General features: G+C 55.0%; 2 protein-coding genes across 6 annotated transcripts in view; one reads left to right on the top strand and one right to left on the bottom strand.

The window, feature by feature from the left end:
* Nucleotides 1–266: 266 nt before the first annotated feature.
* On the top strand, nt 267–5276 carry LDHD (lactate dehydrogenase D). 3 transcript variants are annotated; one of them, XM_003998251.6, is made up of 11 exons: nt 267–401; nt 1137–1249; nt 1479–1620; nt 1827–1968; nt 2094–2253; nt 2549–2748; nt 2842–2970; nt 3049–3176; nt 3746–3836; nt 3923–4034; nt 4124–5276. In XM_003998251.6, exons 1-11 carry the CDS (start codon nt 270–272, stop codon nt 4287–4289), a joined length of 1515 nt encoding a protein of 504 aa, XP_003998300.2. In that variant the 5' UTR covers nt 267–269; the 3' UTR covers nt 4290–5276. The 3 variants fall into 3 exon arrangements, with proteins under 3 accessions (XP_003998300.2, XP_019675616.1, XP_044903218.1); XM_019820057.3 differs by lacking the exon at nt 267–401 and adding an exon at nt 456–573; XM_045047283.1 differs by lacking the exon at nt 267–401 and adding an exon at nt 596–779.
* A 2354-nt stretch (nt 5277–7630) lies between these two features.
* ZNRF1 (zinc and ring finger 1) overlaps nt 7631–25670 on the bottom strand; it is a 104366-nt gene continuing 86326 nt past the window's right edge. The window contains exons 2-5 of one of the 3 annotated variants that reach the window (XM_006941741.5): nt 22006–22101; nt 11574–11679; nt 9831–9922; nt 7631–8932 (exon numbers count right to left, since the gene is read on the bottom strand). In XM_006941741.5, coding sequence (XP_006941803.1) covers nt 9865–9922; nt 11574–11679; nt 22006–22101 — 260 coding nt within the window. In that variant the 3' untranslated portion in view covers nt 7631–8932; nt 9831–9864. The other 2 variants (XM_003998248.6, XM_006941742.5) reach the window with 2 other exon arrangements.

Here is a 25670-nt window from a genome sequence, read left to right as displayed (position 1 = left end):
GAACCAGCAAGACCTTTAAGGCCATGGCAAGCGGTCTGCCTTTGTTGGAAAGCCCAAGGGAAGCCACAGCAGAGCTTTAAGCCAGAGAGAGGTTGCTATCCTCTCCTGCTGTGTGTTAGCTAAGCCTCACCTCTCCTTTGGAAGTACTGATATGTGCCCGCTGCCACACCTGACTCAGCAAGGTCTGGCAGGGCCACCTTAAGGCCGGATCACCTTAAGCAGTCCCCCTCCCCCCCCCCCGCCCCCCGCCCCCGCCCCCTGCACAGCCAATGCGCTGGGCGCTGGGGTGGCCTCAGTGCCCACGCCCCTCCGGCTGCTGCCCAGCTATGGCCAATCTGCTCCGGGCTGCGGCGACCTGGGGGCTGTTCCCCTGGAGGGGCTACTGCTCCAGGGGGACGCAGGTAGGTGGGGGGAAGCCCATTATGGGTGGGTGGGCCAGATACCAGGTTTATACCAGGCTTTGTGCTGCACCAGCACCCTGTGACCTTGAGCAGAGGATCACCGGGCTCACCCTGTGCCAAAGGTCGGTGTTGAGCGAGCCGAGCCTAGCCGAGGACCCCACAGCTGCCACAGGTGGAGTGGGGGTGTAAAATGAAAAGCTTGTGGGCTCCAGGGCGCCCTCTTTGAGGCTCCCGAACGTAGACACATCTGAAACAATGCCCGGGAGGAGAGGACTGTGTGGGGTTGGGGGCGCCTCAGTTGACAGGCTGTGGAGTTTTTCCTTCCCGTCCTTCCGCATCCACTGGTGTGCCTGGGGCAGTTTTGGAGGAAGGGCAGACGTAAGTAACCTTTCCAGGCCAAGGCAGGGCTGGCTGCGTTATGGAACCCTGGGATGCTCCTTTCTGTACAGTGAATCTGGTTCCTATTTTTGCCCAGGGGTTTTTTTCCCAAGTGAAACGTGGAGTCCGATGGTTCTGTTTGGAAGGGGGCACTCCTGTAGAGTGGGTTTGCTTCCAGGGGGCCCACTGGCAAGGCCAAGCTGTGCTGACCCTGGGGTGGTGTCAGTGGGGGGTGGGGCGGGGGGGGGGTGCCAGAGGTGCTGGCAGCCCCTCCTCCACTCCCGGACCGCCACAGGGGCAGGGCTGTGGGCCCAGGTGTCTCTGAGTGACTCTTGGCTGCGTGTGTCTTCCCTGCAGGGTGAGCTCAGCAAGGGCTTTGTGGAGGCTCTGAAGGCGGTTGTGGGGAGCTCCCATGTGTCCACCGCTGTCGCCGTCCGCCAGCAGCATGGTCACGACGAGTCCATGCACAGGTGTGGGGGCCCCTTCTCCTATCAGAGCCCCGGGCTGGGAGTGAGAGTCCCGGGCTGTCTTCTCCCCCACCCATGTTTTTGGGGGGGGTCTGGCATTCTTTACCTCTTCTCCACACCCATCCCTCACCCACTGTGCAGCCCCAGGCCCTGTGATGCCTCTGGGCTCCTTGGATGTGAGCAGGACCAGAGGGTACCACACTCCTCGAAGTTGCTGAGCGTCTTGTTCTAGGTGCCAACCTCCAGATGCCGTGGTGTGGCCCCAGAATGTGGAGCAGGTCAGCCAGCTGGCCGCCCTGTGCTACAGCCAAGGAGTGCCCATCATCCCATTTGGCACGGGCACTGGGCTTGAGGGTGGAGTCTGTGCGGTGCAGGTATGCAGGAACCCCCCCCCCCCCTGCCCCCGGGCTCTGGCTCTCTCTCCCTTGTCACTTTTGTGGCTGCCTCCAGCCTGCCTTACCCGCAATCCTCGGGCTCTGGTCTGAGTGCCTGGAAGTCAGCCTTGAGATGGGGTCCTGTGGAAGGTGGCCTGGCCCCGGGAAGTCCGAGGTCGACTTCCCCTTGGCCTCCCTCCTGTCAGGGCGGTGTCTGCATCAACCTGACCCACATGGACAAAATCCTGGAGCTGAATCGGGAAGACTTCTCTGTGGTGGTGGAGCCAGGAGTCACCCACAAAGCTCTCAACACCCATCTGCGGGACAGCGGCCTCTGGTTTCCTGTGGGTAGGCTGAAACTTGAAGCCCTTCCCCGGGCCCCTGGTGGCGGTGCTGTTTCTAGGGTTTGAGGAGACTCTTCTGTCCCTGGGCGCCTGTCCCAGGCTGCATTCTGCCTGCACTCTGCCCTCCAGACCCAGGTGCAGATGCCTCTCTCTGTGGCATGGTGGCCACTGGGGCCTCGGGCACCAATGCCGTGCGCTATGGCACCATGCGGGAGAATGTGCTGAACCTGGAGGTGGTGCTGCCTGGCGGTGAGCTGCTTCATACCGCAGGCCTAGGCCGTCATTTCCGGTGAGCGTCTTCTACGCATGGCAATGGGGCCTCCTGGATTGGTGGGCCAGGCTTCTGAGGGGTCTGAAACTCCTGTCGCATGGGCCAGGGTTGAAGGTTTCCTGCACCAATTAGGGCTGTGCAAAAGAATATCTGCCTTGCTGGCAGGCTGGGCCGGCTCCCTACCTGGCAGGGGCCTGGGGGACGGTGCTGGGCTCCCAGACCAGGCTTGGGGCTTCCAGACCAGGCTTGGGGCTGGAAACCGATCGTCTCAGGCCCTGGCCACTCACCTACCTTGTGTGTCCCCGGGGTCCAGGAAGAGCGCAGCTGGCTACAACCTCACAGGGCTCTTTGTGGGCTCTGAGGGGACACTAGGACTCATCACAGCTGCCACTCTGCGTCTGCATCCTGCCCCTGAGGCCACAGTGGTCGCCACCTGTGCATTCCCCAGTGTCCAGGCAGCCGTGGACAGCACTGTTCACATCCTCCAGGCTGCGGTGCCCGTGGCCCGCATTGGTGAGCCGGGACTGAGCAGTCTGGGTGGGCTCCCTGGAAGAGGTCCGTCTTGAAGTCTGGGCTTCAGCTCACCTGCCCTCTCCTTGGCCCCAGAGTTTCTGGATGACGTCACGATGGATGCCTGCAACAAGCACAGCCAGCTGAACTGCTCCGTGGCGCCCACTCTCTTCCTCGAGTTCCATGGTTCTGAGCAGGTCCTGGCCGAGCAGCTACAGCGAGCAGGTGTGCTGCGGTGCTGTGGGGTGGAGGGCACAGGCTGGTCCCGCGTAAGGCCGCGTGTCAACCTGCCTCCCCCCGCAGAGGAGATCACCCAGGACAATGGAGCCTTCCACTTCTCGTCGGCCAAGGAGGCTGAGGAGCGCAGCCGGCTCTGGGCAGCGCGGCACAGTGCCTGGTACGCAGTGCTGGCCCTGCGGCCGGGCTACAAGGTGAGCTGGGCTGGGGTGGAGGCGGCACCCGCAGGCCGGGCCAGCACCCTGTGCTCGGCCCACCGCACTGCTGTCCAGAGCATCAGGCTGAGACCCACAGGGGGCAGGAGTGCCCCAACCCAGCCGCTACTCAGACATTGTCCAGTGGGAGAGTAGTCGTCTGCCAGACCCTCCAGAGGGAACCCCCGCCTGAGCAGGGCCCTGGGCCCTGAGAGGGTGCGTTTAGGTTTGTGAACATAGAACAGAAGCCGCCTGGAGAAAGATGATGACGCGGAAGGTGTCAGCCGACAGCAAGGGGAGGCTGGGCTCTGGGAGCCAGAGTGCAGACTAGGCGGTGTGGGCAGCTGGGGGTCCTGCATATGGCGCCAGGCGGGGATCGAGGGGAGGGCTGTGAAAGCCTCTGCAGGCAGGGCAGAGAGCCCCCTCTGGCCAGCTGTCTGGTGGTACAGGCCTAGACAAAAAAGTTTTTGTGGGTGAGGCCGTTCTTAGCCTTGACCACAATGACCTCTTACCTCTGAGCCAGCAGGGGGTGGGGGCGTGGAGAACCTCACAAACCTGCCCCAACCTAGGGCTATTCCACCGACGTGTGCGTGCCCATCTCCCGGCTGCCAGAGATCCTGGTGCAGACCAAGGAGGACCTGAAGGCCCAGGGACTCACAGGTCCGCATGCCCGCTGCTGGAGCCCCGTGGGGGTGGGTAGCGGGAGGGCTGGCCCGGGGCAGCAGGTCTGTCGTCTGGGCCCCCAGGAGCCATCCTTGGACACGTGGGTGATGGCAATTTCCACTGCCTCCTGCTGGTGGACCCAGAGGACCCCGAGGAGCTCCACAGGGTCATGGCCTTTTCAGAACTGCTGGGCAGGTGAGAGCAAAGCCCAGGGAGGGCGGCTGGGAGGTGGTGGGAGGAACACTGCTGAGAATCTCTTCATTGCCACCTCCCCCCGCCCCCAGGCGGGCACTGGCACTCCATGGGACATGTACTGGGGAACATGGCATTGGGCTGGGCAAGCGCCAGCTGCTACAGGAGGAGGTAGGTGCCGTGGGCATGGAGACCATGCGGCGGCTGAAGGCCATGCTGGATCCCCGAGGCCTCATGAACCCAGGCAAGGTGCTGTGAGGGCCTGAAAGCACTTGGCCCACAAGCCCCCAGACAGTGGAACCTCCTGTTCTGGAACCTTTCTTCTTGCCACAGAACAGTTCCGCCTCCGCCCAGAACTGCAGGGGGCTTGCCTGCCTTCCCCTTGGTCTGAGCCTCGCTGCTGCTGGGGGCCAGCTCCCTTAGCCTGACTCCACGTGCCTGGTGACAGGAACACTCCTTTCCTGGCGTGGGAAGGGATCCCCCACTCTACGTTGATAGGCTTCCCTGGGCCCCTAAAGCAAACCAGAGCCCCATTTGCAGCAGTGTGGAGATGAGCAGGCAGCCCCTATGCATGGCCTCCTGTGCCCGCCTCCCTCCCACCCCCGTCAGGTTCTCTGTCCTGTGGCCAGTGATATCCTCAGCCCTCATTCTGGGCCTGTCCTTGGACTTACTGCAGCCTGGGGAGGGGATGGTGCTTAGGCTACAGAAGGTTGCCTTCAGGGACCCAGGTCCCTGTCCCAACTGCTGTTTGTGAGAAGCTGAGAGCCCGAGGATTTGCCCATGGTCACCATGAGCCTGGACCGGGCCCAAGAACATTCTGAACATGTTCTTCAAGCGGCTGTTGCCAATCAATGGAAATGGAAGTGAAATTATTCTGCTTGTATTATACTTCTCTATGGTGTGGTGTATTACATTACTAGCTTCCCCCCACCCCCAAAGTCAGATCTGCCCACCCTGGGGATTCCTGGTGAGACCACTCAGTCCGTGTACTTCAGTTGTTCCCAAGCCCACAAGAGGGCGCCCACCACCATGGCATCTGCTCTGGGCAGAGGCACCCAGGACTCCCCTGTCCAGGGCCTACAGCTCTCTGCCCTGGGTACCCCTACTTCCCCAGGTTGAGGTGGGGGGAGGCTTGGTGTCCCAGAAGCCAATCTCTAAATCCCATCCCAGGAGCCTATCATGTGGGCCCATCTCCCTCACCCCCTTGGACTTGGCCTCTGAATAAAGATGAGCAAAGCAGCGAAACCAGTGGGACTCTCCATCTCACCTCACCCCTACTCTCCTGAGCCATCACTGAGCTCCTTCCCTGCCTCCACTCCACAGGCCCCTCCCACCTTTCCCCATCAGCTGTCTAGGCTCTGAGCAGAGGCCGCCCTTCTGGGACTCCTCGGCCCAGCATGATTCTCAGAAGCCCCTCCTCACTGGACTGAGCCCCATTTGCTCCTCCGTGACATTTCTAGCCCTGGGCTGTGAGCACTGTGCCGAGGGCTGGTGTGGGGGCAAGCCTCATTGCCTCTCCCCAAACCACCCCGGTACAGGAACTACCTAAGTTTAGCTGCATGCGTTCTGGATAAACAGTTCTCTAGTACCCACCCCCACCCCCACCCCCCCGCCCTGCAAATGGACTGCCTCACCCCCAAGCCCAGGGGAGAAGCCTGCAATGGAGGCTTCTCCCCTTACTGGGCAGAGATCTACTTTGATGAAAGAACAAACACACTGTTCACTGAAATACCAGCCCCTGAAGATTCAAGTGACTATTTTTGCCTTATTTTCTTTGTGTGTGTACTTTCTGGAGAGCCATCTGGAGTGGAGTTACACACTTCTTGGCACCATTTACCTGCAGAATTCAGCACCTATCTCCTAAGCATAAGGACCTTCTCTTAAAAACCTCAACACCGTTGAAGGGCTACTAGATGGTCTTAGTAAGGTGCAACTGCCCGGGAAGCCCCCCTCCCCCCTCCCAAGCGTGCTGAGCCCTTAGCAGAGAGAGGGGGATGGAAGTCACCTTGAGATTCCAGCTGACTCCCTGCCCGCCCAGGAAGAGAGACAGTGGCCTGGAAGCAGCATGACAGAGACCAGGCCTACCTGGGAAGCTGGGACTAGCCTGTTCCACCCCCGCCCGAGGGGCCTGCAATCCGGGGGAATTCTGGAGGCCAGTGCAGCCAGCAGAGGGCTGCCATGTGCCGGGTGGGAGTGGAAGTCACTGGGGGGTGGGGACAGGCACCAGCCCCGGGAGCCTGGAATAGGGCCCGCCCGGCGTGGGCTCCAGCCTGCCCCACTGGGTCACGACCGACCGTTTGGCTCACCCAGGGCCGAGCCACCAAGGTGGTCATAAAGGACTCTGCCTACAGGCCCAGGGGTCAGGCAAGGAGATCTTCGGGGCCGGCTTTGCTGGAGGAATTAAATTTAGAACAGGGAGACACAGTTGCCAGGCAGAAGCGGGAGGTGCTGTGAAGAGAACAGTGCTCTCTGCGATGACAGAGCTATGAGGGAGCCTGCTACGCATGTGCCAGGGGCTTCCGGGCACATTCTCTGACCCTCACGGTCACCTCCCAGCTGTGTGACTGTCCCCACTCACATGTGATTGAAACTGAAGTTCAGAAGAACAAAGTTGTTTCTCTGAGATCATTCTGCCCAACAGAGGAGCCCACATGCAGACCGTTTAGAGCTCATGTTCTTGTCACCGTAGCGACGGTCGGTCCCCGGGGTCCCCACCATGATGCTAAGGCCCAGGCTCAGACCCACAAGGTCTTCTTCGGCGTTTCTGAATGTGCTGAGCGTGCCTGTGCCCCAGTTCATGTTTGCCCCCTGGCCCGCAAGGCCCCTGCCCAGAGTAGGTGCTTTAGGAAGCATCTGACAGATGTTGGACAGCCCGCCGAGCACAAGAGGGGCCCGAGGAGGGGTTGGAGCAGAGAAGCTTGAGGCATCTCCCTCTGGAGTTTTCCTTCACAGGCTCTGCAGGAGGCTCCGGAATGCTGCTCCAGGAGCTGGTCTGGCCCGGGGACAGAGGCTGGGCATGCGCCACTCCCCCTGCCCTGAGCTTCCCGCCCGGCTTTAGGTGTGCCAACTCTTGTGAGCCCTGAGTGGCTGGTTCCAGTTCAAGGGCTCTGAGCTGGCTCGGCCCCAAACAGGGCCTCTTTCTGGGCCTCAATGAAGCATGCCCATGAGTCAGCACTGAGATGTAGACTGAGCAACAGGCAGGGCAGGACGGGACGTGGGATGGGGAGCGGAGGATGAAGGAAGGCAGGGGTGGGGGTGGGGGAGTGAGGGGACTGGGCCAATACCTGGAGGAATCCGCATCCTTGCAGCCTCCGCTGGCTGCGCGATCTCTGCCCCCGCAGATCCTTCCTGAAGAGTTCTGTCACAGCCACGCCACAGGTGATGGCAGACGGACTCCATGATGCTTGGGAGGGTCAGTAAATCTGAAGGACTCGGGTGTGACCTGCCAGGTCCCCCTGCCCAGGCATGACTGCTCTGAGGACCACTTCACACGCCAGCAGCGCCAAGCCTGGAGGAAGTTGCTAAGGATGTAGGTGAGGGAGCGGGGGACAGGCCTTCAAGCCCCATTTCCTGGTCGTGTAACAATTACCTCAGTAAAATAAAGTCACACAGTGCATCTTTTATTAGACATTTTAATACCATATCAAAACACCTTGACTAATGAAGAAAGCTTTTTCTCCAAGCTTTGAACATTTTTTTTAAACATTTTATAAGGTTTTTTTTTTTTGTATTTTAATATATAAATACAGAAACCTATCTTGCATGGGCTGATGCCACGTGTGAACATCAATGGCTAAAATGTTCTCAAACAGAGTGCCTGAAAACAGGGGTAACTGTACATACTCCTTTAATAAGTCTTTTGTCTGTTTAAGTTTTCTGGAAAAAAAAAATCCACAAGGGTCTAAGAAAAATGTTCAGGCATTTTTGCAGGACACTTGTGATTGTTAAATCCTCTTAACTGACCAGAACCAGGAGGGGAGGGAGGAAGAAGAAAAGGAAAAGGAGAGGAGTAGGTCCTTGACGGGTTGTTTTTTTTGGCAATAAAGTTACATATCAGGGTCCTGGGGGAGAAATGTGCAAAACCAAGCCAGAAGAATGGAGGAAAAAAAAAAACCCCAAAATACCCAAGGCAGAGTGGTTGGTGATGGAGAGGGCCGTTGGGGGCGCCGGGCATGGGAGGAGGCCACGTGTGCCTGCTCCTGGGCCATCGGGGCGTGTGGCCCTGCTCGGTTCTGTCACTGAGTGGGTTCTAGCTGGGCAGCAGACAGCAATCTGTAAACATCACGAGGGAAAACACCAGTCGACACTAGACTTTTTTTTTTATAATTTTTTTTTTTTTTTTGTAAACACTTTAGACAGACCCACAACGCCTTTCAAAGGTGAAAAAGAAAATGCCCTTTCCCTCCTGGGATGAGGGGTGAGGGGAAGGATGGCGGTTGATTCTTTCTTCTCTCAAACTCGCTCTCATCCATTTGGTGTCCTCAGGGAGAAAGGGAGAACCATTCTCTGGAAGTCAGTGCAGAAGGGGTGCCCTGTTCCCACTGGTGTCCCCAGCTCAGCTCTGCCCGTGTCCGATGCCTCCTCTCGGGAACGGGGGCTGGCCGGTCCCTGTGTGGATCGTAACACGTAAGTCGCGCCGTGTCGGCGAGGCCGGCCGCGTGCATCCTGCCGAGGCTGGCCGGGCGTCTGTGGTTCCGCTCCGGGGCCCGAAGCCAGAAGTCATGCCGGGATTTGGACTCCCGCTCCGGCGCCGGCCCAGTCCCTCTGCCTCACTCTCACCCTTGCTTTTTCTTCTCCCCGTGTCCTCAGTTTTTGAGGGGAAGGTAAAAAGAGCAAATGTCCCTGATTTGTCTGACATCATCAGCTGTTCTGGGAGTTTACTTGGAATAAATAAAATAAACCTAATGAAGAACAAAGGAAGACAAAACAAACAAAAACAAGGGAGAGAGAGAGAAGAAAAGAGGCCCCAACACCTTTGGATGGGAGATGAGGTGGAGTCAGGGTTTTGGTTTCCCTGGGGTTTTTGTCTGTTTGCCAGAAAAAAAGAAAGTGCTAGCCCAGGACTCGCAAGGGACAGGTGGGATGGGGGACGGGCGAGGATGGTCAGCAGAAAAGCAAGGTGCCCTGGGGAAGAAAGGGACAGTCAGACTGGACGGTTATACAGGGGACCACGTGTGCACATCTGGAGGGAAAGGTAGTCGTGCTGGCCTGCTGTGGCTGATTCATCTGGAAGCTGATGAGTGAGTGAGGGTAGGCGAGAGTATGTGGGTGTGAGTATGTGTGAGTGTGGCTGTGTGTGAGCGGCACAGTGTGCGTGTGTGAGCGTGAGGGAGGTGGCCTGCGGGCAGAAGAGCAGCGGTTAAGGTGATCACTGATGAGCACCACAGAGGACAGGGCACTGTCCCACAGGGTGCCTTGTTTAGTAAGTCTGATGTCCACTCCTGTCCCCGAAGAGGCAGAGACCCCGAGACGCAGGCTGACTCGGGCCACCCCTCACGCACAAGGCGGGGCTGGTGAGAACCCAGTGTCGGTCCCCTCCCACCCGGCACCTTCCGAGGGGGTCTTTCTGAACCTTCCTCAAGGAGATTCACTCTAGATGTCTGCACACACTGGCCTCTTCCCAAAGAACCTAGTTCTGCTGAAGCTCCCCTTCATAACCATGGGAGTTTGTACTTCCTGTCCTTCCTGGAGAATCACCTCCCCCCACAGAACCACTGACGAGATGCTCCCCTACCTCCAGGCCCCAGAGTGACTCGAGCCTCGGCCTTGAGCCCAGAGCACCCCCAACCACAGGCTCACCTTTGAGAGGAGTCAGCAAGCGAGCCCAGCAGGGTCAGTCCGCAGGATGTTCTGGACAAGATCTGTTCACTTCAAACCACGAATCTATGCAACTGAGGCAGGGAGGTGGCAAGGGGAGACATGTTACCCGTGGACCAAGCCACTCCTTACGGGGCGCTCTCCAAGGGTCAGGCTTCTGATCAGGAGTTTGCTAAATCTCACTTGCTCGCGCCTCAGGGAAAAACAAGCGTGTCCCCATACACCCACTTTTTGAAGCAGGAGGGAGAGAACCAGGACGGATCTTGGCTCAGCCCGAGGCATCAGCCCGGCACGATGGGTACAGGATCGGGTGGATCTGGGTGCTGGCAGGAAACGGCGAGTGTGGCCCTGAGAGGGACCAAGGCCTCGCTACATGGAGGCCCGAGAGAGGCAACAGCTACCAGGGGGAAGGTGAGAGCTGGAGGGCCAGGCAGGGCAGTGAGCCCACCATCTCTCGGGCTTAAAGCACAAGCAGATGGAAACCAAGACCCGGCAGGCTGGCCGTTGCTCTGGGCACTGGGGTCCCGGGAACCCCTTCTTCCATCAAAGGGACAGCCTGAGGCTCCCTCCCTGGTGGGACCTTCAGGAGATCCCCAGGCTCTACGGAGCTTGGTCAGCTGTGGTGGGCACACGGCAGGGAGCCTGTTCCAGAGAAGTGGGAAGGGGAGGCCCAGCCCTCCAGCTTAGGGACACTGCTGGGGAGGGCCAGACAGGAGGCTAACAGTGAAACCCTGGTGTCCAATGTTCACAGAAAGGACCATTGGAACCAGACAGGTAACAGAGATTGCCCAAAACAGCTTTCTGACTTATGTACCAACATAGGGTAATTTTCAAAGACAGGAACCAGGTAGATAATTTGCGTCGTTCTCCCCCAGAGCCAAAGATTTCTATCTTCTGGTTCTGAGTGGTGCCTTCTGGGGACACTGGAGCAATCTGCGCTGGGCCCAGGCCAAGAGCACCCCCTCACCCCACCCCGACCTGGAGCCTCTCATAAACCGGCCACGTCTGGGTACCAGGCGCCACAACCACCTCGTGGTCAACAGCCCTGTGAATCGGGCTTCGGAAAAGCCCGCGTGTCAGGAGAAGCTCTGGGACTCAAGGAGCCGAGAGCAGATGGCACAGAGCGTCCTCCTGTCTTGGGTAAGGAGGTGTCTTCTTTCCAGCTGGGAACAAGAACGAGGCTCATACTGGAGCCTGAGGACAAATCTCAGCCCCGCTAATTATAGCAGCTTTCAGTGCCATGGCCCCACAGGTAGTGGCTATTCCTGCCTCTGGCCCTCTGGGGAGAAGGGGCGGGTGCAGGGGCGGCTCGCACACCCCTCCCTGTTGCCTCTCTGGCACAGATGACGGTCCTCGCACCGTGGAGGAGAGGGGCCCGCGGAGGAAGATAAGGCTCAAGGAGACGGATGGCGAATCAACCTTCCAGGTGGGGTCCTAAGTGCCTCCAACCTGTGGGGCTCCACGGGTCTCCCCGTCAGTCCCCACCTTCCAGGCCATCAGACCAGAGACCTGCTCTGCCCTACACTTGGCATGTTCAGACCTTCTATCTGCGGGCCTCTGCTTCGACCCCTCTCAGAGCCCTTGGCAGGGAGGAGAGGTCATCCCGCAACCAAAGGGGACAGAATGGCTAGTGCTGAGGGTCCGTCCTTCTCTCCCCCACCTGCACAGAAGGAGCCCTCTGGGGTCTCGGATGGGGCTGAGCTGGCCCTGCCAACCCTTTCGTACCTTTTGTGATAAATGCACAGGCAGGGCAGCCTGGCTATCGTGTCCCCCTGAAGCAGCTCCTCCAGGCAGATCACACACTCACCCGCGTCTTTAGTCAGCACGTCATCTGCAAAGGGAGGACAGAGGAGAGTGGGAGAGGGTCAGTCGCCAGCAGATAGGTGGTGCAAGGCAGGCAGGGGTCTAGGAGCTGGTTGGGACCGCCTGGGTCCCCTGAAGTGGGCAAGGCTCTGTGGGCAACACAGAAGACCAAGGGTACCTTGACCTGAAGGTACTGCAGAGACAAGACACGCACACGGCACATGAATTATCTGAAGACAAATGGGATTAATCACCAAACGAGGGGCCAGAGGATGAAGGCTGAAAAGGGCTGGGAGGGGGACAGGCACGTAGCAGAGGCAAACTATTTCCCTGAACGGAGCATCCCCCAGACAGACACACAGACCAGGGGCCGCATGGAGTTCTGGTTTGGAAAAGCATGGTGACGGGTACGAGGCAAGAGGGAACGGAAGAGACAGGTGCTCAGCAACTACTCGTGAGTGCACAACAGCCAACAGGTGGAATCAGCCCATATCCCCCCCCCCCCCCCCCCCCGCCCAACTGGTCAGTGGATAAACAGACGTGGGCCATCTACACTATGGAATATTACTCAGCCATGAAAAGGAGCAAAGAACCAAGGTGGGCCACAATGTGGACAGACTGCAAAAACACCGTGCTGAGAAGCCAGACACAAAAAGTCACCTACTGAACGATTCCATTATATGAAATGTGCACGACAGGCCAATGTGGACACAAAGCAGATCAGGGGCTGGGGCAGGAGGGGACGGGGAGTGGCTTTTTTACGGGTAAGGGGTTTTCTTTTTCTCCCTTTTGGATGGTAAGAACACTTACCACAAGATCTACCCTCTTAACAGACTTTCAAGTGTGCACTACACTGTTGCTAACTGGAGGCACCAGCTCCCCAGAGCTTCTTCATCTGGCACGGCTGAAACTCCACACCCCCTGAAAGGCGACGCCCCGTCTCCCTATCCCTCAGCCCCTGGCGACCGCCACGCTATCCTCTGGCTCTTTGAGAAGGACTCTATTTTAGATACCTCACGAAAGCACAATCGTGCCAGGCGTTTTCTTCCAAAAGTGTGTGTAACTAGATGGAGATGATGGTTGCACAACACTGTGAATGTCCTGAACGCTACTAGGTTGTGCAATTCGATTTAAAAAGGAGAAAAAGGCCCCCCACAGAAAAGAATGAATGGAAGGAAGCTACCGCACACCACAGGCCCCTAGCACAGCCACAGCTGGAAAGGCCTGGGCAGAACAGGGAGACACCGTGGCTGAGTCGGCAGCCCTTTATTAAATTTCTGTGACATTCTGGGCACTGGCAAGTCAGTGAATAAGCCACGGTCCCAGGATCGAAGTCCTAGTCTCACAGGGGAGGCTGACAAGAAATGGAAACGAATAGCACGGGAATTTTTAGGAAGCCAGACGATGCCCACAGGCCCAGGTGTGAGGGTATGGCAGATGCCTGCCTTATCAGCGCAGAGACTGTTCAGGGACGGACATCCCAGGCAAAGGGAATAGTACCCGAGCATCAGGAACCGCAGGAAGCTTGCTATGGCCTCTGCAGAGAGACGCGGGGTCTTACGGGGAGGTGGGACCAACTCCCTCGGGACGGACTCGTGTTCTGCTGTGGTGCCTAGGCTTCATCTGGTTCACTGGGAGGCCCTGGAGACACGGTCTGATCACGTCTGGTCTCTGCTGACCACTGGAGAAGGGGCTGAGAGAGCCCAGAGATGGGGGGCCCGCTGCGGAGGCTGACGCGGCAATGCAGGAGCAATGGATTCAGGGCCCGCACTAGCCACGGGGGCACGAAGGGAGGAATGATGTGTGCTGACCAGGGCAGCCAGGCAAGTGGCAGGTGCTCGTCACTATGAGAGGGGACCCAGGAGGAGGACAGGCAGGACAAGTGAGTTCAGAGCTGGGTAGGGGATGCTGACCGGGCATCTCCATTTGGACAAACTAATGAAACCTCCGGGAGACTATTCAAGTCTAGCTGTGGGGTTTAGAGGAGAGACGTGGGTGACGGGTGTAGATGTGGGATAAAGAGATTTGACTGACATCTAAGAAGGCCGAAGACAGAACCCGAGTTAACTCTAACATCTGGAAGGCAGGTGCAAGAGACGCAGGAAGCAAAGGTTACTCAGAAGGTTCCCAAACCACAAGAGAAATACCGAGAGGGTGAGGTTATGGATGTTAAGAAAGAGCCTGAAGCAGGATCAGTTCCCCACTACTAAAAGATTGTAATTGTTCTTGAGCACCACCAAATGAGATACATCCTGAGGTTGTACGTGTGTGTTCAATTGAGCCTCACAACCTTATCAGCTAGGCAGTGCATGTGTGTTATTTCCATTCTGCAAAGGAGGATACAGAAGCCAGAGAAATCAAACATCTTGCCTGAGATGGGGGCCTGGGAGTGGCAGCGCAGGGCCTGGGACCCTCTGCTTGGTGCCCTCCTCCGCCTGTTTTTGTGTGCTCTCTGATGACTTTGATGGAAAGGAAAACATGTGGGGCCTAGAAAACAAGGATTCTTTTTTTTTTTTTTAATTTATTTTTAAGAGACAGTGTGAGCAGGGAAGGGACAGAGAGAGATGGAAACACAGAATCTGAAGCAGGTTCCAGGCTTTGAGCTGTCAGCACAGAGCCCGACGCGGGGCTCAAACCCATGAACCGTGAGATCATGACCTGAGCTGAAGTCAGCTGCTTAACCCATTGAGCCACCCAGGTGCCCCCACCGCCTTTTAAAAAGTACGTTCATGCCCAGAGCAGACCCCAATGAGGGGCTTGACCTCATGACTCTGAGATCAAGACCTGAGCTCAGATCAACAGTCGGATGCTTAACTAAGCCAAGGAGGTGCCCTCAAAACGAGAATTCTTCATGGCCTAGAAGGCTAAGGTGCCTCAAATCTCCCCACCAAGAACCCTGAGGAAAAAGCCTAAGACAGGAACAGGTCAATACTGAAGTCCCTGTGTACTTGAGCTGTGACAGAAGTCACCTTCTGCTTCCCGGCCAAGACAATTTGTGGTCACTTTTTGTTAACATCAGGTTAACCCACAGGCCCGCCTGAAAGGGTGACAAGAACGGAAAAAGCAAATGGCACATCATCAGTCTGCCAAGGGGAGGGAAGCCTCAGACTCCGAATGTGGCAAGTGGCAGATCGGTAAAAGGGCAGGACACCATTTCTTAAAGCACCAGATACCCTCCATATTGAAATGTATGTGTGTACCCACCTGGTTGCGTTGGCAGAGAAAACGCCTGGGAGAATATACACTCTGATGGTGAAGGAAAGGAGGACTAGAAGAAAAATGTCTTTATATATTTTGAAATTTGTTTGCACATGCATTGCTTTTACAATGAAAAGCACCAATAAAGAAAAGTACTGGTGTTTTCATTCGGCTCTGAAATGCATCAAAAGATAGGATGGGCTGGTGGACAGAGGTGCGACAGAGCAAGTACCGTAAGACGCAGACTCCGGACTCTGGGTTCTCTGCGTGTTCACTGCAAAACCCTCAAACTCTGTTGTATGTTTCATAGTTTCATAATAAAACACTGGAGGAAAACACCCCAATAAAGATGGGAAGGAAAACAGTCTTGCTTTGAGGGGGCAGAGTTTTACGACGGACCTTCCTGGGAGCCCTCTCCGCCTCAGGCGTCCCAGGGGGAAAGTGAGTCTGGGCCCCAGCCCCGTTTCATGGTTCCTCCCTTCCTCCCCACTTATGGATGATTCCTATCCCTGGGGTGCAGTAACGTTACAGATTCCCAATTAGTGTCCTCTGCATTTCCCCCCACTGACTGATACCCCAGCCGTGAGCCCAATGGGTAGGTTACAATTCCCTGGGTCCCCAAAGCTTCCCGAGCCAGTGGCTGTGCTCTCCACCTGCACTGGCTCCAGGCCAGAGCAGAGGTGACAGAGATATAGGAAGGGAGCCAGGAATGGAGAGAAGGCCTGAGGTTTGCTCGACTCGCCCCTCTTTTCATACTGGATGTCACTAGGGGAAGACATAGGCACAGGGTGGTTCCTTTTCTTATCAAGGACTCCGGCTTGAGCACATGAAGGTCAGATGCATCTTCTTAGAAACAATCAATTACCATTCGCACACAGTGCGGTGTTGCGCCTCACCAGCCAGCCTGGGGCTGCAGCACCAGGCCTGGAAGCCCGTGGGACAGGGGAGCTCAGGGCTGGGGCCCTGACAGCCTGGGGAAGCCAGTGGCACCCACACCCGGCGTGGTGCCCAGGGAGCAGTATTCTTCCCACAGCGGAAGGCAGGCGGTACACAGATCCGGCCACAGGCCTGAGCAGGTTGAGTAAAACTTCCTGTCCCAATCCCTGGGGCCCTGGAGTCAGCAGCCCCCAGATGTCCGTGGGAGCTCAGCAGGGGAGTGAAAATGGCTAGGGCTGACAGTTGGCTATCAAATAGCTCCTCCAAGTCTTCCATACACTTCTTGTGGGAGGCTGCTGCCTGCTGTCAGGAGCCTCGAGGCACAAAGCCGAGGACCCTGGGCCTGGCACAAATTGAGGCCACCAGGGACACAAACGTCCTTTGATGTCCCCAGAGGAGGGGCCTCAACTGATGCTGGTTGATGAGAAAACAGGAATGAAGCTGTGCTTTCTGCCTTTTTCTTATTGGCTCCCGACAACCCCCCCACCCCCCCTCCACTCCCTGCCCCACCAAGTCCCTGATGCCCTGTGCAAAGCCAGTGTCACTGCCCAAGAGGGAGTTTAGAAGTGTCTGGTCTGAGTGGGAGTGGTGCTAAGTGATGCCAATATCTGTCCGTCCAAATGGATCAGGGAGCCAAACGAGAGGCAAAGCTCTCTGGCACCACAGCGGGAGAGGGTGACACCAGGGCAGGGACTGGGGTTGGGGGGTGGCTGCATACTTCTACTCCTGCCTTGAGATACGGGGTAGAGGGGCACTCTGACAGCTGCTATTTGTCAAAGCAAGATGTAGGAGGAGGAGAAAAGGAGGCTTCATTTCTTTGGGGCCAGCTGTATGCCACAACTTCACAGAAACATCTCAATGAGTCCTAAAGACCCTAAGGGAGTCTCTGGATCAGCTCATGCAGCTGGTAAGTGGCCATGACTCCCAAGACAAGTTCCACGTGGCCACCTTACCTCCCTTCCTTAAAAGACCAGGTGATGGAGTCTCTTCCCTTGGGGCAGGAAAACACCACCCATCTCACCCACAACTTCAGATCTTCCTCTTCTTGCGACTGTGTGCATGCAGGGGCTCCGGCGGGGGGTGGGGGGGGGTGGAGGAACCTAGGTGTAGGGCTGCCATGTGGGGCTTGGCTGCCCCATGGAGTGCTGGCTCCACGTTCCCCAAGGGACTGCCCGAACGGCTGGTCTGGCGGCATGGAGGGGGCAGGAAGGCCCAAACAGCTACTGATCCCTTTCTGCCGGCAGCCTGGAGGGAAAGCTGAAGTTGGTGCAGCTCGGAGCCAGCAGCTGAGAGCAGGACGATACATAATGCATTTCCTCTGGCGCTTAATGGCAGTCAAAGCCCTGGCGGGAAGGAAGGTAGGAGCCAGAGGGAGAACCCTTAGCAAATGACGCAGAGACACTGGCCCCACCTCCTGGCCTCATTTCCTGCCCAGGTGCAGCAGAGCCTGGTCTCCTCAACAAGGGCAGAGCTGCTGGCCCAGTCTCCTGGGGGACAGGGAGGAGCAGTGCCATCGGCGCCGGTTTCGCCGGCTCCCTTCTTGGGGAATCTCCAGGAAAAGGGGAAACTTGGAGCAGAGGGTTCCCCTCCCAGCAGTGGCATCCCCACCCCAATGCCCAGACTGTGGGGCACGCTCCAGTTGTTCTGGTGGGCTGGGCTGCAATGATGGTGGCCAAGAGGGGGCAGCCAATAAAGCTTGCGCCCGGAGGGCTTCATCCCTACTGAGGCTCCCCACGGCGACCCAGCTCAAGTCTCTTCTGTAACTACCCGATTCTGATTTCCCCACTGCGGCAAGCCCCTGTGGGTCTCCTGCCCACGGGTTCCCCACTCTCCTAGTGGCCCTCCGGTCACCAGCCCTCTTCCTGTAGGAGGGGCACCAGGACCGACACCTCTGAGTCCGGCACTGCCGAAGCATCGAACGGTAGACCCTGCCAGTGCCCCACTGGGCTGGGCACGCTCAAAGGCCAGGACCTGGCTCCCCCAGGCCTAAGAAAAGGCATTTCCATGCCAACCACAGGCTCTCAGCAGGGACACAGGCCAGATAAGCACCATTTACACAAGTCTGCTGCCTTGGGGTAAACTCGAAGGAGGCATTCCTGCCTTTTTAGGGAGTCAGATTCCCTCTCCATTAAAGAAACTTTGTGTGGCATGCAGCATTTTAAGAGCCCTAAAGTCGGGGGCAATGGCTTTTGGTGGAGAGGAGGGAAGAGGGTAGTTAGGACCTTAGAAGCAGAGCATGGGTCCAGAAGAAGAAAGAGAAGAAAGAAAGCTGAGGGGAGACAATCTCCTGAAGCTATTTTGATAGCAACCAAGCTCTCCTTAACACTGCTGGCAAAGGAACCTGAAACCCCCCAGAAACTACCAGGGCCAAGGACTCCTGGCTAGTCTTGGAATGTGGGCCCCCTAAACTTTCCACTGACAGCTGGCCATCTGTCACGCCCCCGACAGTATTATGGTTCTATTTTGTTCATAGCAAAATCAAGTGCCCCATCCAATCTCAAGGCTCGTACTGCTAGCTGAGCAATGTGAAGGTCAAAATTTAAGTGCATATTCTTTTTTTTTTTCTCTAATGTTTATTTATTTATTTTGAGAGAGAGGGAGCGTGCAAGCAGGGAGAGGCAGAGAGAGAGGGAGACAGAGAATCCCAAGTGGGCTCCGTGCCACCAGCACAGAGCCCAATGTGGGACTCGAATCCAAGAATCATGAGATTGTCATGAGCTGAGCTGAAATCGAGAGTCGAATGTTTAACTGACTGAGCCACCCAGGAGCTCCTTGAGTGCATATTCTTGAGGGTGAGTTCCCTGGTCTCAGAACCACAAATAGATGTTGCACATAGAGAGAAATTAAAGGGCCATTCAAGCTCACTGCATTTATCCACAAAAGTGGGTCCCCCCAATTCCTCCCTCATCTCCCAGGGGTCCTGAGCTCAGAGCCACCCGTGGATGAGAAGGATGGAACATTCAGTGCTCTGGGGCCCTGCACCCATCCTATACCCTCAGCATGGGGCAACTACTCACAAGCCTTCCTAGCCAGGTGCTTGCCCTGGGAGCACCAGTTACTGGCCTGCACATTTCTCTTGAGCACTGGGTGAACCAGTTAATCTAGTCTTGCCTTTCCTAAATTTTTTTTTTTTAATCTGGCAGGCCGCTACTGGAGGCTTTCCAATCCACAGCTCAGGCCAACCCTCATAATAAGAAAAATACTACTTTCTATCTGCCTCATTTAGGAGGTTTCTACTTTTTTTCCTTTGGTGGTTAACTAAATTTCATCTTACATAACCGCTGCAAATTTTCTAGAAATTTCCCCAATTAGTGCCAGCAATTACAGAAAGTGTGTGTGTGTGTGTGTGTGTGTGTGTGTGTGTGTGTGTGTACACACGAGAAATCTCCAGGGGAGTGACCAGGAGTTCTGGTGAATCTTCAAAAGGAAACAGCACTTTTCTCTATTCACTAAGAAAGCCTCATCTTGCCTACTTTCCAGAAGATTCTGAGAACTTTATACTTCACAGATTAAAGAACGTAAAGAAGTCTTCTCACATTTCTTTTGAATAGAAAAGATAAAGTGAAATTGGTGGGGATGATGAGAGATCAGGCGTAAAACAGGTTATTGGCAAAACCAAAGTAAACACCCAGATGTCCTGACCTGGGACTTTGGCCTACAGTCCCTGAAATGCCTGTGCTCTGTGTGAGCTAGAATAGGCCCTAGACAAGTTCTGGAGACTCCCACTCCACATACATATCCCCAGTGGCAAATGCCTTCTCTTATCTGGAAGGTTTAGGTGTCTTCACAAAACACAGAGACTGGCTATCAGGCATTAAGTGCACACAGAGAGGCCAGCCCGCCATTTCTGAAACCTCTCCATCCCCTTAAGTCAAATTCCACTGAAAGGACCAGACACAACACAACATGCCTCTCCTTGCCTCTGGTGGTAAAGGTTGACTTTTGTAAAGGAGGTGCTTGAGCCTCTAGTTTACACACACACACACACACACACACACACACACACACACTCACATCCTGAAGAGGCAGCCCTTCAATTAGAGGAGTGGAAAATGGAACAGAACTGAGAACAGCTGTAGTTGGGTCTCACACTGGTTGGTCAACTTCCTCTTCTTCTAAGGGGACTCTGACTCTGTGGCTTCTGTGGGTGGCTTGTGCTCAGGCTGGGCTGCCAAGCTGGCTCTCCTGTGGAAGTGAGGGGAGAGGGACAAGGGCCCCTTCCCTGTGGCTGTGGGCAAGGAGGAGAGCTCCAGGCTGCACCGGGCACTTACAAGTCTCTCGCCTTTTCTGTTCTCCTAATGGGGCATGTGGGTACTTCTCACTCAGGTGGCCCCAAGAGCACTCTGTCCTCCACAGCTGCCCTTGCAAAGTTCTCCCTGATGACATCAAGAGCCCAGTCCTCTCGCGTGGAACCCACTCTGAGGCTGCTTTGTGTTTTTATGACAGCAAGGCAGTGTCTACAGAGAACTCTCCCTAGCAACCCACAGGACAAAAAGCGGTCTTCATGAGGGCTCTGCACATGCGGAGAATAAGTGAACACAGTTTCTGGGCCATGGCTGGGGAGGGCTGTGGGCCACGGGAGAAGACTCGGCTCCCTCCATGGTCCCAGGCAGAGACGAGGAACATGACAAAGTAGAGCTGGAACATCCTTTAAGGAACGTATGCTGACGAGTCTGACAGGAAGCCCAGAGCTCACATGACAAGTTTCAGAGATGTGGCAGCGGTCTGTCTAGGGACAGTGAGAGGCTGTCCATAGGGAAGAAGAAGGGCTTCCTGGGCACCAGGTAGCAGATGAAGGGGAAGGAAATGCTGGGGGCAGAGGTGGGGCCACAACGTCCCCTGTGGCTGGTCCTCTGACCTGAGCAAATACGACCAGACTGAGTGTTGTGGAGACAAGCAGATAACCGGCCTGCCCACATGTACTCAAGATCTTTCTGCTGAGCGAGTAAATCAGAGATAAGAGAATAGTAGGGTGTGTTTATAGAAGAACGAATGTCAGATTTGTCAGATTTACCTCGAGGGAACAATCTGGAATCATCAGGCCTCCTGGGCCAACGCTGTGTGGAGGCAGGAGCCCAAGGACCGCTCTGTAAGGAGAATCTACTCAGGAAACCTTCATCGTCAGGAGGGGGTTCAAGCGATCAGAGGCTCACCTCCCATCCAGTCCACAGGCTCTGAGAAATCACAGAACTTGTCCCGAGCACCGCTATGACTTTAACCCCAGAAGTAGCCCCATGACGGGGCCGGAGCACACCCCCCTCAGATCTAGTGCCTTACAGAAGGCGCAGTTCTCTGATGAACACGGTTTGAGGACCGGACTAAGCACACGAGAGTGAACACAGGGTGGAAGCCCACAGCACCCAGCACTACACAGAGGTCAATCCACTCTGGAAAACGAAAGGCAACCAACCCGTGGATGGGCTCACATCTTTGAGGGTGACTGTCTCCGATCAATGCCAGCTGTAACTTCCTGAGCACCAACCACGGGTCAGGCTCTGTATTGACGGGTTTTAGGTGTGAATATCTTACTTTGTTCTGACAAAATCCTCACAGCCAGGTTACTGACAGCTCCATTTCATGGACCTGGAAACTAAACCTCTGCTAAGCTCTTGCCTCTCAGACTGTCCAGTCAGTCAGTGATGGAGGCAGATGCTGATGCTCACTGTCCACAGAGGCACCACATTAGGAATGGCCTGGCCTGGCGATTCTACCTGTTGTATTCACTGCTCGGCTCTGAAGCAGGAAGCAGTGGGGCCTTGGTGGAGCGACCAGGTGGCAGGTCAGCATTTTGAATCCCTGAAGGGTGTCCACTTGGTGAATGTATTCTGCTGTGGACGCCAAGGCTTAAGCACTCCGTGCACACCAGCAGCACAGATGTCCCCTTCCCCAAGGAGAGGTGGCGTCCCCTCCAGGCCCTCTGCCCTCAGGTGTGTAAATGGGCAAAGGCCGCATCTCCCAACCTGAGGTGCAAGGAACTAAGGGGGCAGAAGGCCTGGGCACCCAAGAGACTTCTGGGTGCCACGGGCCTGACCCCTGGGCCGCCTTCCTGCTCCACTCGGCTGCCTCTCCAGCTGGTGCACCGAGACGCTTTCAAAAGTCGGATTCCTCAACACCACGCAGGCATTCCTGCCAGAAAGGGGGGTGCAAAGGTTGCCCAGAACCACTCGAACTCGGGAAGACCCTCAGTTGGAGACTCCCCCGCCCCCGGCCAAGCCCTTACCATTGTAGGAGAGGCGAGGTTTGCTCAGACACATTATAAAGTGCATTTCCATCTCATCAGAAGCCACAGACTTGGAACAAATGGGGCACTTGAAACCTGAAAGACAGGAAAACGGTGTGAAATGTCTCCTCCAAACCAAGCACGTCCACAATAAGTCCACAATAAACACAGAAACCGCAGATGGCTACAGTCATGTGGGGGTCAGAGTCAACATGGAGAATTACAATCTGGATACACCCTAGACCCGATTTCTCCTTCATTAATTGCTATTTATCACAGCTCCTGAATCCCCGTTTCGCCAGTGCTCTCCCTGCGACAGGCCCATTGGTGAAGCTTATCAGAAGTCACTGGCAGCTGGTTTGAGTTTTATTCTCCATTTAGATCCTTTCCCCAGGGGCTCTAGTGGGCAGCAGTGATAGGGAGGAATAAAATCCAGGCAAACAAATAATCAGTCTCTGAGGAACAAAGTGTTTAATACCCTTCCTCCTCACTAGCTCCAAACCACACGGCTGATCACCTGTGGGAGGAAGGCATAGAGCCGTACCTCCTCGACCACCCATAACCAGGTGGCACCTTGCCTCCCTGCGGCTCAGGCAGCTGTCCCCTGAGAGTGTGGAGCAGCAGGGTGGCCCTCTGGAGCCCTCCCAAATGCCACGCACGCCTTGGCCATATGCCACTGACAGGAACAGCTGTTCCACTACACCAGGGAAACACAGGGCGTCATGACCCTGCCGTCCCCCTCCCAAGGAAGTCTGGACTGCTTAGACAGCCAAGGAGTTTTACCAGAACTGTGCCCAATTATTGGAGATTTTGGTTGAGAATCTTCTGAGCTGCACTCCATGAATCAAACATAGTCCCTTGAGTTATTTTTTTATAAACAACTTAAAAAAATTTTTTTAATGTTTATTTATTTTTGAGACAGAGGGAGACAGAGCGCGAGTGGGGGAGGGGCAGAGAGAGAAGGAGACACAGAATCCGAAACAGGCTTGAGGCTCTGAGCTATCAGCACAGAGCCCGATGCGGGGCTCGAACCCACAAACCGTGAGATCATGACCTGAGCCGAAGTCGGACGCTTAACTGACTGAGCCACCCAGGCGCCCCTAAACAACTTTTTAAAGATAAACGATCTCCAATTTCCCCCATTTTAATTTTTATTGAAATTATTTTCAAGTGATCATTTCTTTTCTTTTCTACCAGGAAGATCTGAGACCATCAGCAAGTTATTACTTATTTGTCCACATCAAATTTCATATGTCACAGCCTCTCTCTTTTATGACCACAATTCCTACCCACGCAGCTTGGACATCTTAGGTCCGTGACGGCACATCTAAATACTGTTGTCAAGGTTTGACTCTCCTGTTAAACTTTTAGTTGAAGTGTTCCATGCACAGTTTCATGGGATGCTGGTAATATCGGGCAGCAACAATTTCTTCTCAAATAGATAACAGGCTGAGGGCTTGTACTGACTGTCAGCTGCTCCCTCCCGGACAGTGTCTCTCCCAGGGCCTTGTTCATTCTGTATGGAAAGCCTTGCACTTTGACAGCTGCTGGTGCTGAGACAGGAAGCAAGCCAGCTCCCGTGTTCCCGTGTAAGGCACAAATACTTTGCTTAAAGTCTTCTCCAAACCCTCCTCTTTTCAGTGACAATGATCTATAGGACCAGACAGAAAATCCAGGGTCCGGTTAAGGACAGACAAAGCGGACCTCACTCCATGGCACAGTCTCCATTCCCCCAACCTTTTCCCTCAAAGATCGTTAGCATCCTGTGTCTCAGCTAAAATGTCTGGTGGGGTGCCAGGGTGGCTCAGTCAGCTAAGCGTCTGACTCTTGGTTTCTGCTCAGGTCATGATCTTGCAGTTGGGGAACTTGAGCCACTCACTGGGCTCTGCAATGACAGCATGGAGATTGCTTGGGATTCTCTCTCTCGCTCTCTCTCTCTCTCTCTCTCACTCACACACACACACACACACACACACACACACACACTAAATAAATTAAAAAAAAAATAAAAACTAAAAGTCTTGCAAATGCTATCAATCCAAGGGCTGTATTTTCTGATCTCTGGGTGGTTATGAATCTATTAATAACAAAACCAGAAGACTGTAAAGAAAGATGGTGAGAGAGGGTCCATTCTAAATTTTCAGCCAAAACCAGATCTCAGATGTGTCAGGCTGATTCTTTTCTAACTCAGGTTAGAAATCTACAGACCCAGTGTGGCATATGTGGTGGACAAGGGAGTAATGCACTTGAGTCTTGTAGGACAAGCATGTCTTCACCTCTAACCTAAGTCTCTCTGCATCCTTGGATCTGCCCTCAGGCCCGGGCCCTGCAAAGAAGTTAGTATTAAGTAACATCCCACAGAATGACCAACCATTGGGAGGTTGTCTTATTTTCTTCAGAGATTCCTTCACCTTTTTTTTCTGACTCGAAAGACCAAGGTTTTACGACTTGGTGACTACAGGACTTTTCTAGTTTAAACTGGCTACGTTGGCACACTGTCTGCAGGCTGAGGGCTCCGCGCTGGCATGCCAGGGTGGACGTGCTCTGGACCCGCTCCTCCAACGCCAGGCCCTGATACAGTCACTAGGAGGTGCTCAAGCGAACTGTTGCTACTGATAAAAGGCCTTACACTTCACATTACTCACTTTTCTGATACACTAGAACAGATTCATGGTTATCACTATAATAGCATCAATCACCCCTCATCCCAACATGATTCCCAGAATGCAGGAGCGGGAGTCGAGTTACAGCTAAGGTAGTGGGAAGTAGGCCACCCAACAAGAAAGCCTACAAGGAAATGTCACCGGACATTTATGTCCTAGAAAAACAAACTCCCAGGTTTAGGCCAGTACCTTCCCTGTAAAGACAAAGAAGCCTTGAGGGAAGACATCAGCTCAAACACCTGAGGGGGTGGGGCTGAGACCAAGTCAGATTTCTTAGCTTGCAATCTAAAGTCCTTTCCATCAGGGAAGAAGGCCCACCACACGTGTGATATTGTGATTTATGATAAGACTATGTATTTGGTCTTTGTCCTGTTTCGGGCACGGAGTTTATAACACCCTGGGAATTCCCCAACATAATAAGACCAGTGGTATTTGGTCTTTTGTCACTGGTTCCTGAAATAGCTCCGGAGCCAGTAAGGTAAAAGGAATGTCTTGTTATTCATAATGAGTCCCTTTCAACCACACCAGAATTTATGTTAATGAGGTGACTTTGGGAAGGTCCCTGGTACACTAAGGATGGGGGGCTAGTTCCAAGGGGAACCAACCAGCTCATCAGAAGGTCTGAACTTTCAGTCCTGCCCCCAACTTCTGGGGAAGGGAGGGGCCAGAGATGGAGTTCAATCACCAGTGGCCAATGGTTTCACCAGTCATGCCTATAGACCGAATCACAGGTCTGAGAGAGCTTCAGGGTGGTGAACACGTAGAGCTTCAGGGAGGGTGGTGCCCCCCGGACAGGTTATGGGGGCTCCACGCCACGTCCCCATACCTCATTCTCGGCATTTCTTCCATCTGCGTGTTCCTGAGTTCTACCCTTTTAAAACGAAATGGAAATCAAGTAAGTAGACTCTTTCTCTGAATTCTGTGAGTGGCTCTAGCAAATTAAATGAACCCGAGAAGGGGGTCTTAGGAACCACTGATTAAGAGCCAGTTGGGCAGAAGCAT

This window comes from Felis catus, chromosome E2 (genome assembly GCF_018350175.1).
Source record: "Felis catus isolate Fca126 chromosome E2, F.catus_Fca126_mat1.0, whole genome shotgun sequence".
Lineage (NCBI taxonomy): Eukaryota > Metazoa > Chordata > Mammalia > Carnivora > Felidae > Felis > Felis catus.
Note: the sequence above shows the minus strand (reverse complement) of the source record. Positions and strands in the feature narration are given on the sequence as shown.

Bases quoted from the DNA above. Each gene is read 5' to 3' on its own strand.
- LDHD (XM_003998251.6), top strand. From the start codon at position 270: ATGCGCTGGGCGCTGGGGTGGCCTCAGTGCCCACGCCCCTCCGGCTGC. The intron at 1,250-1,478 runs GTGTGGGGGCCC...GTCTTGTTCTAG, and splicing joins CACGACGAGTCCATGCACAG to GTGCCAACCTCCAGATGCCG. The intron at 2,971-3,048 runs GTGTGCTGCGGT...CTCCCCCCGCAG, and splicing joins CGAGCAGCTACAGCGAGCAG to AGGAGATCACCCAGGACAAT.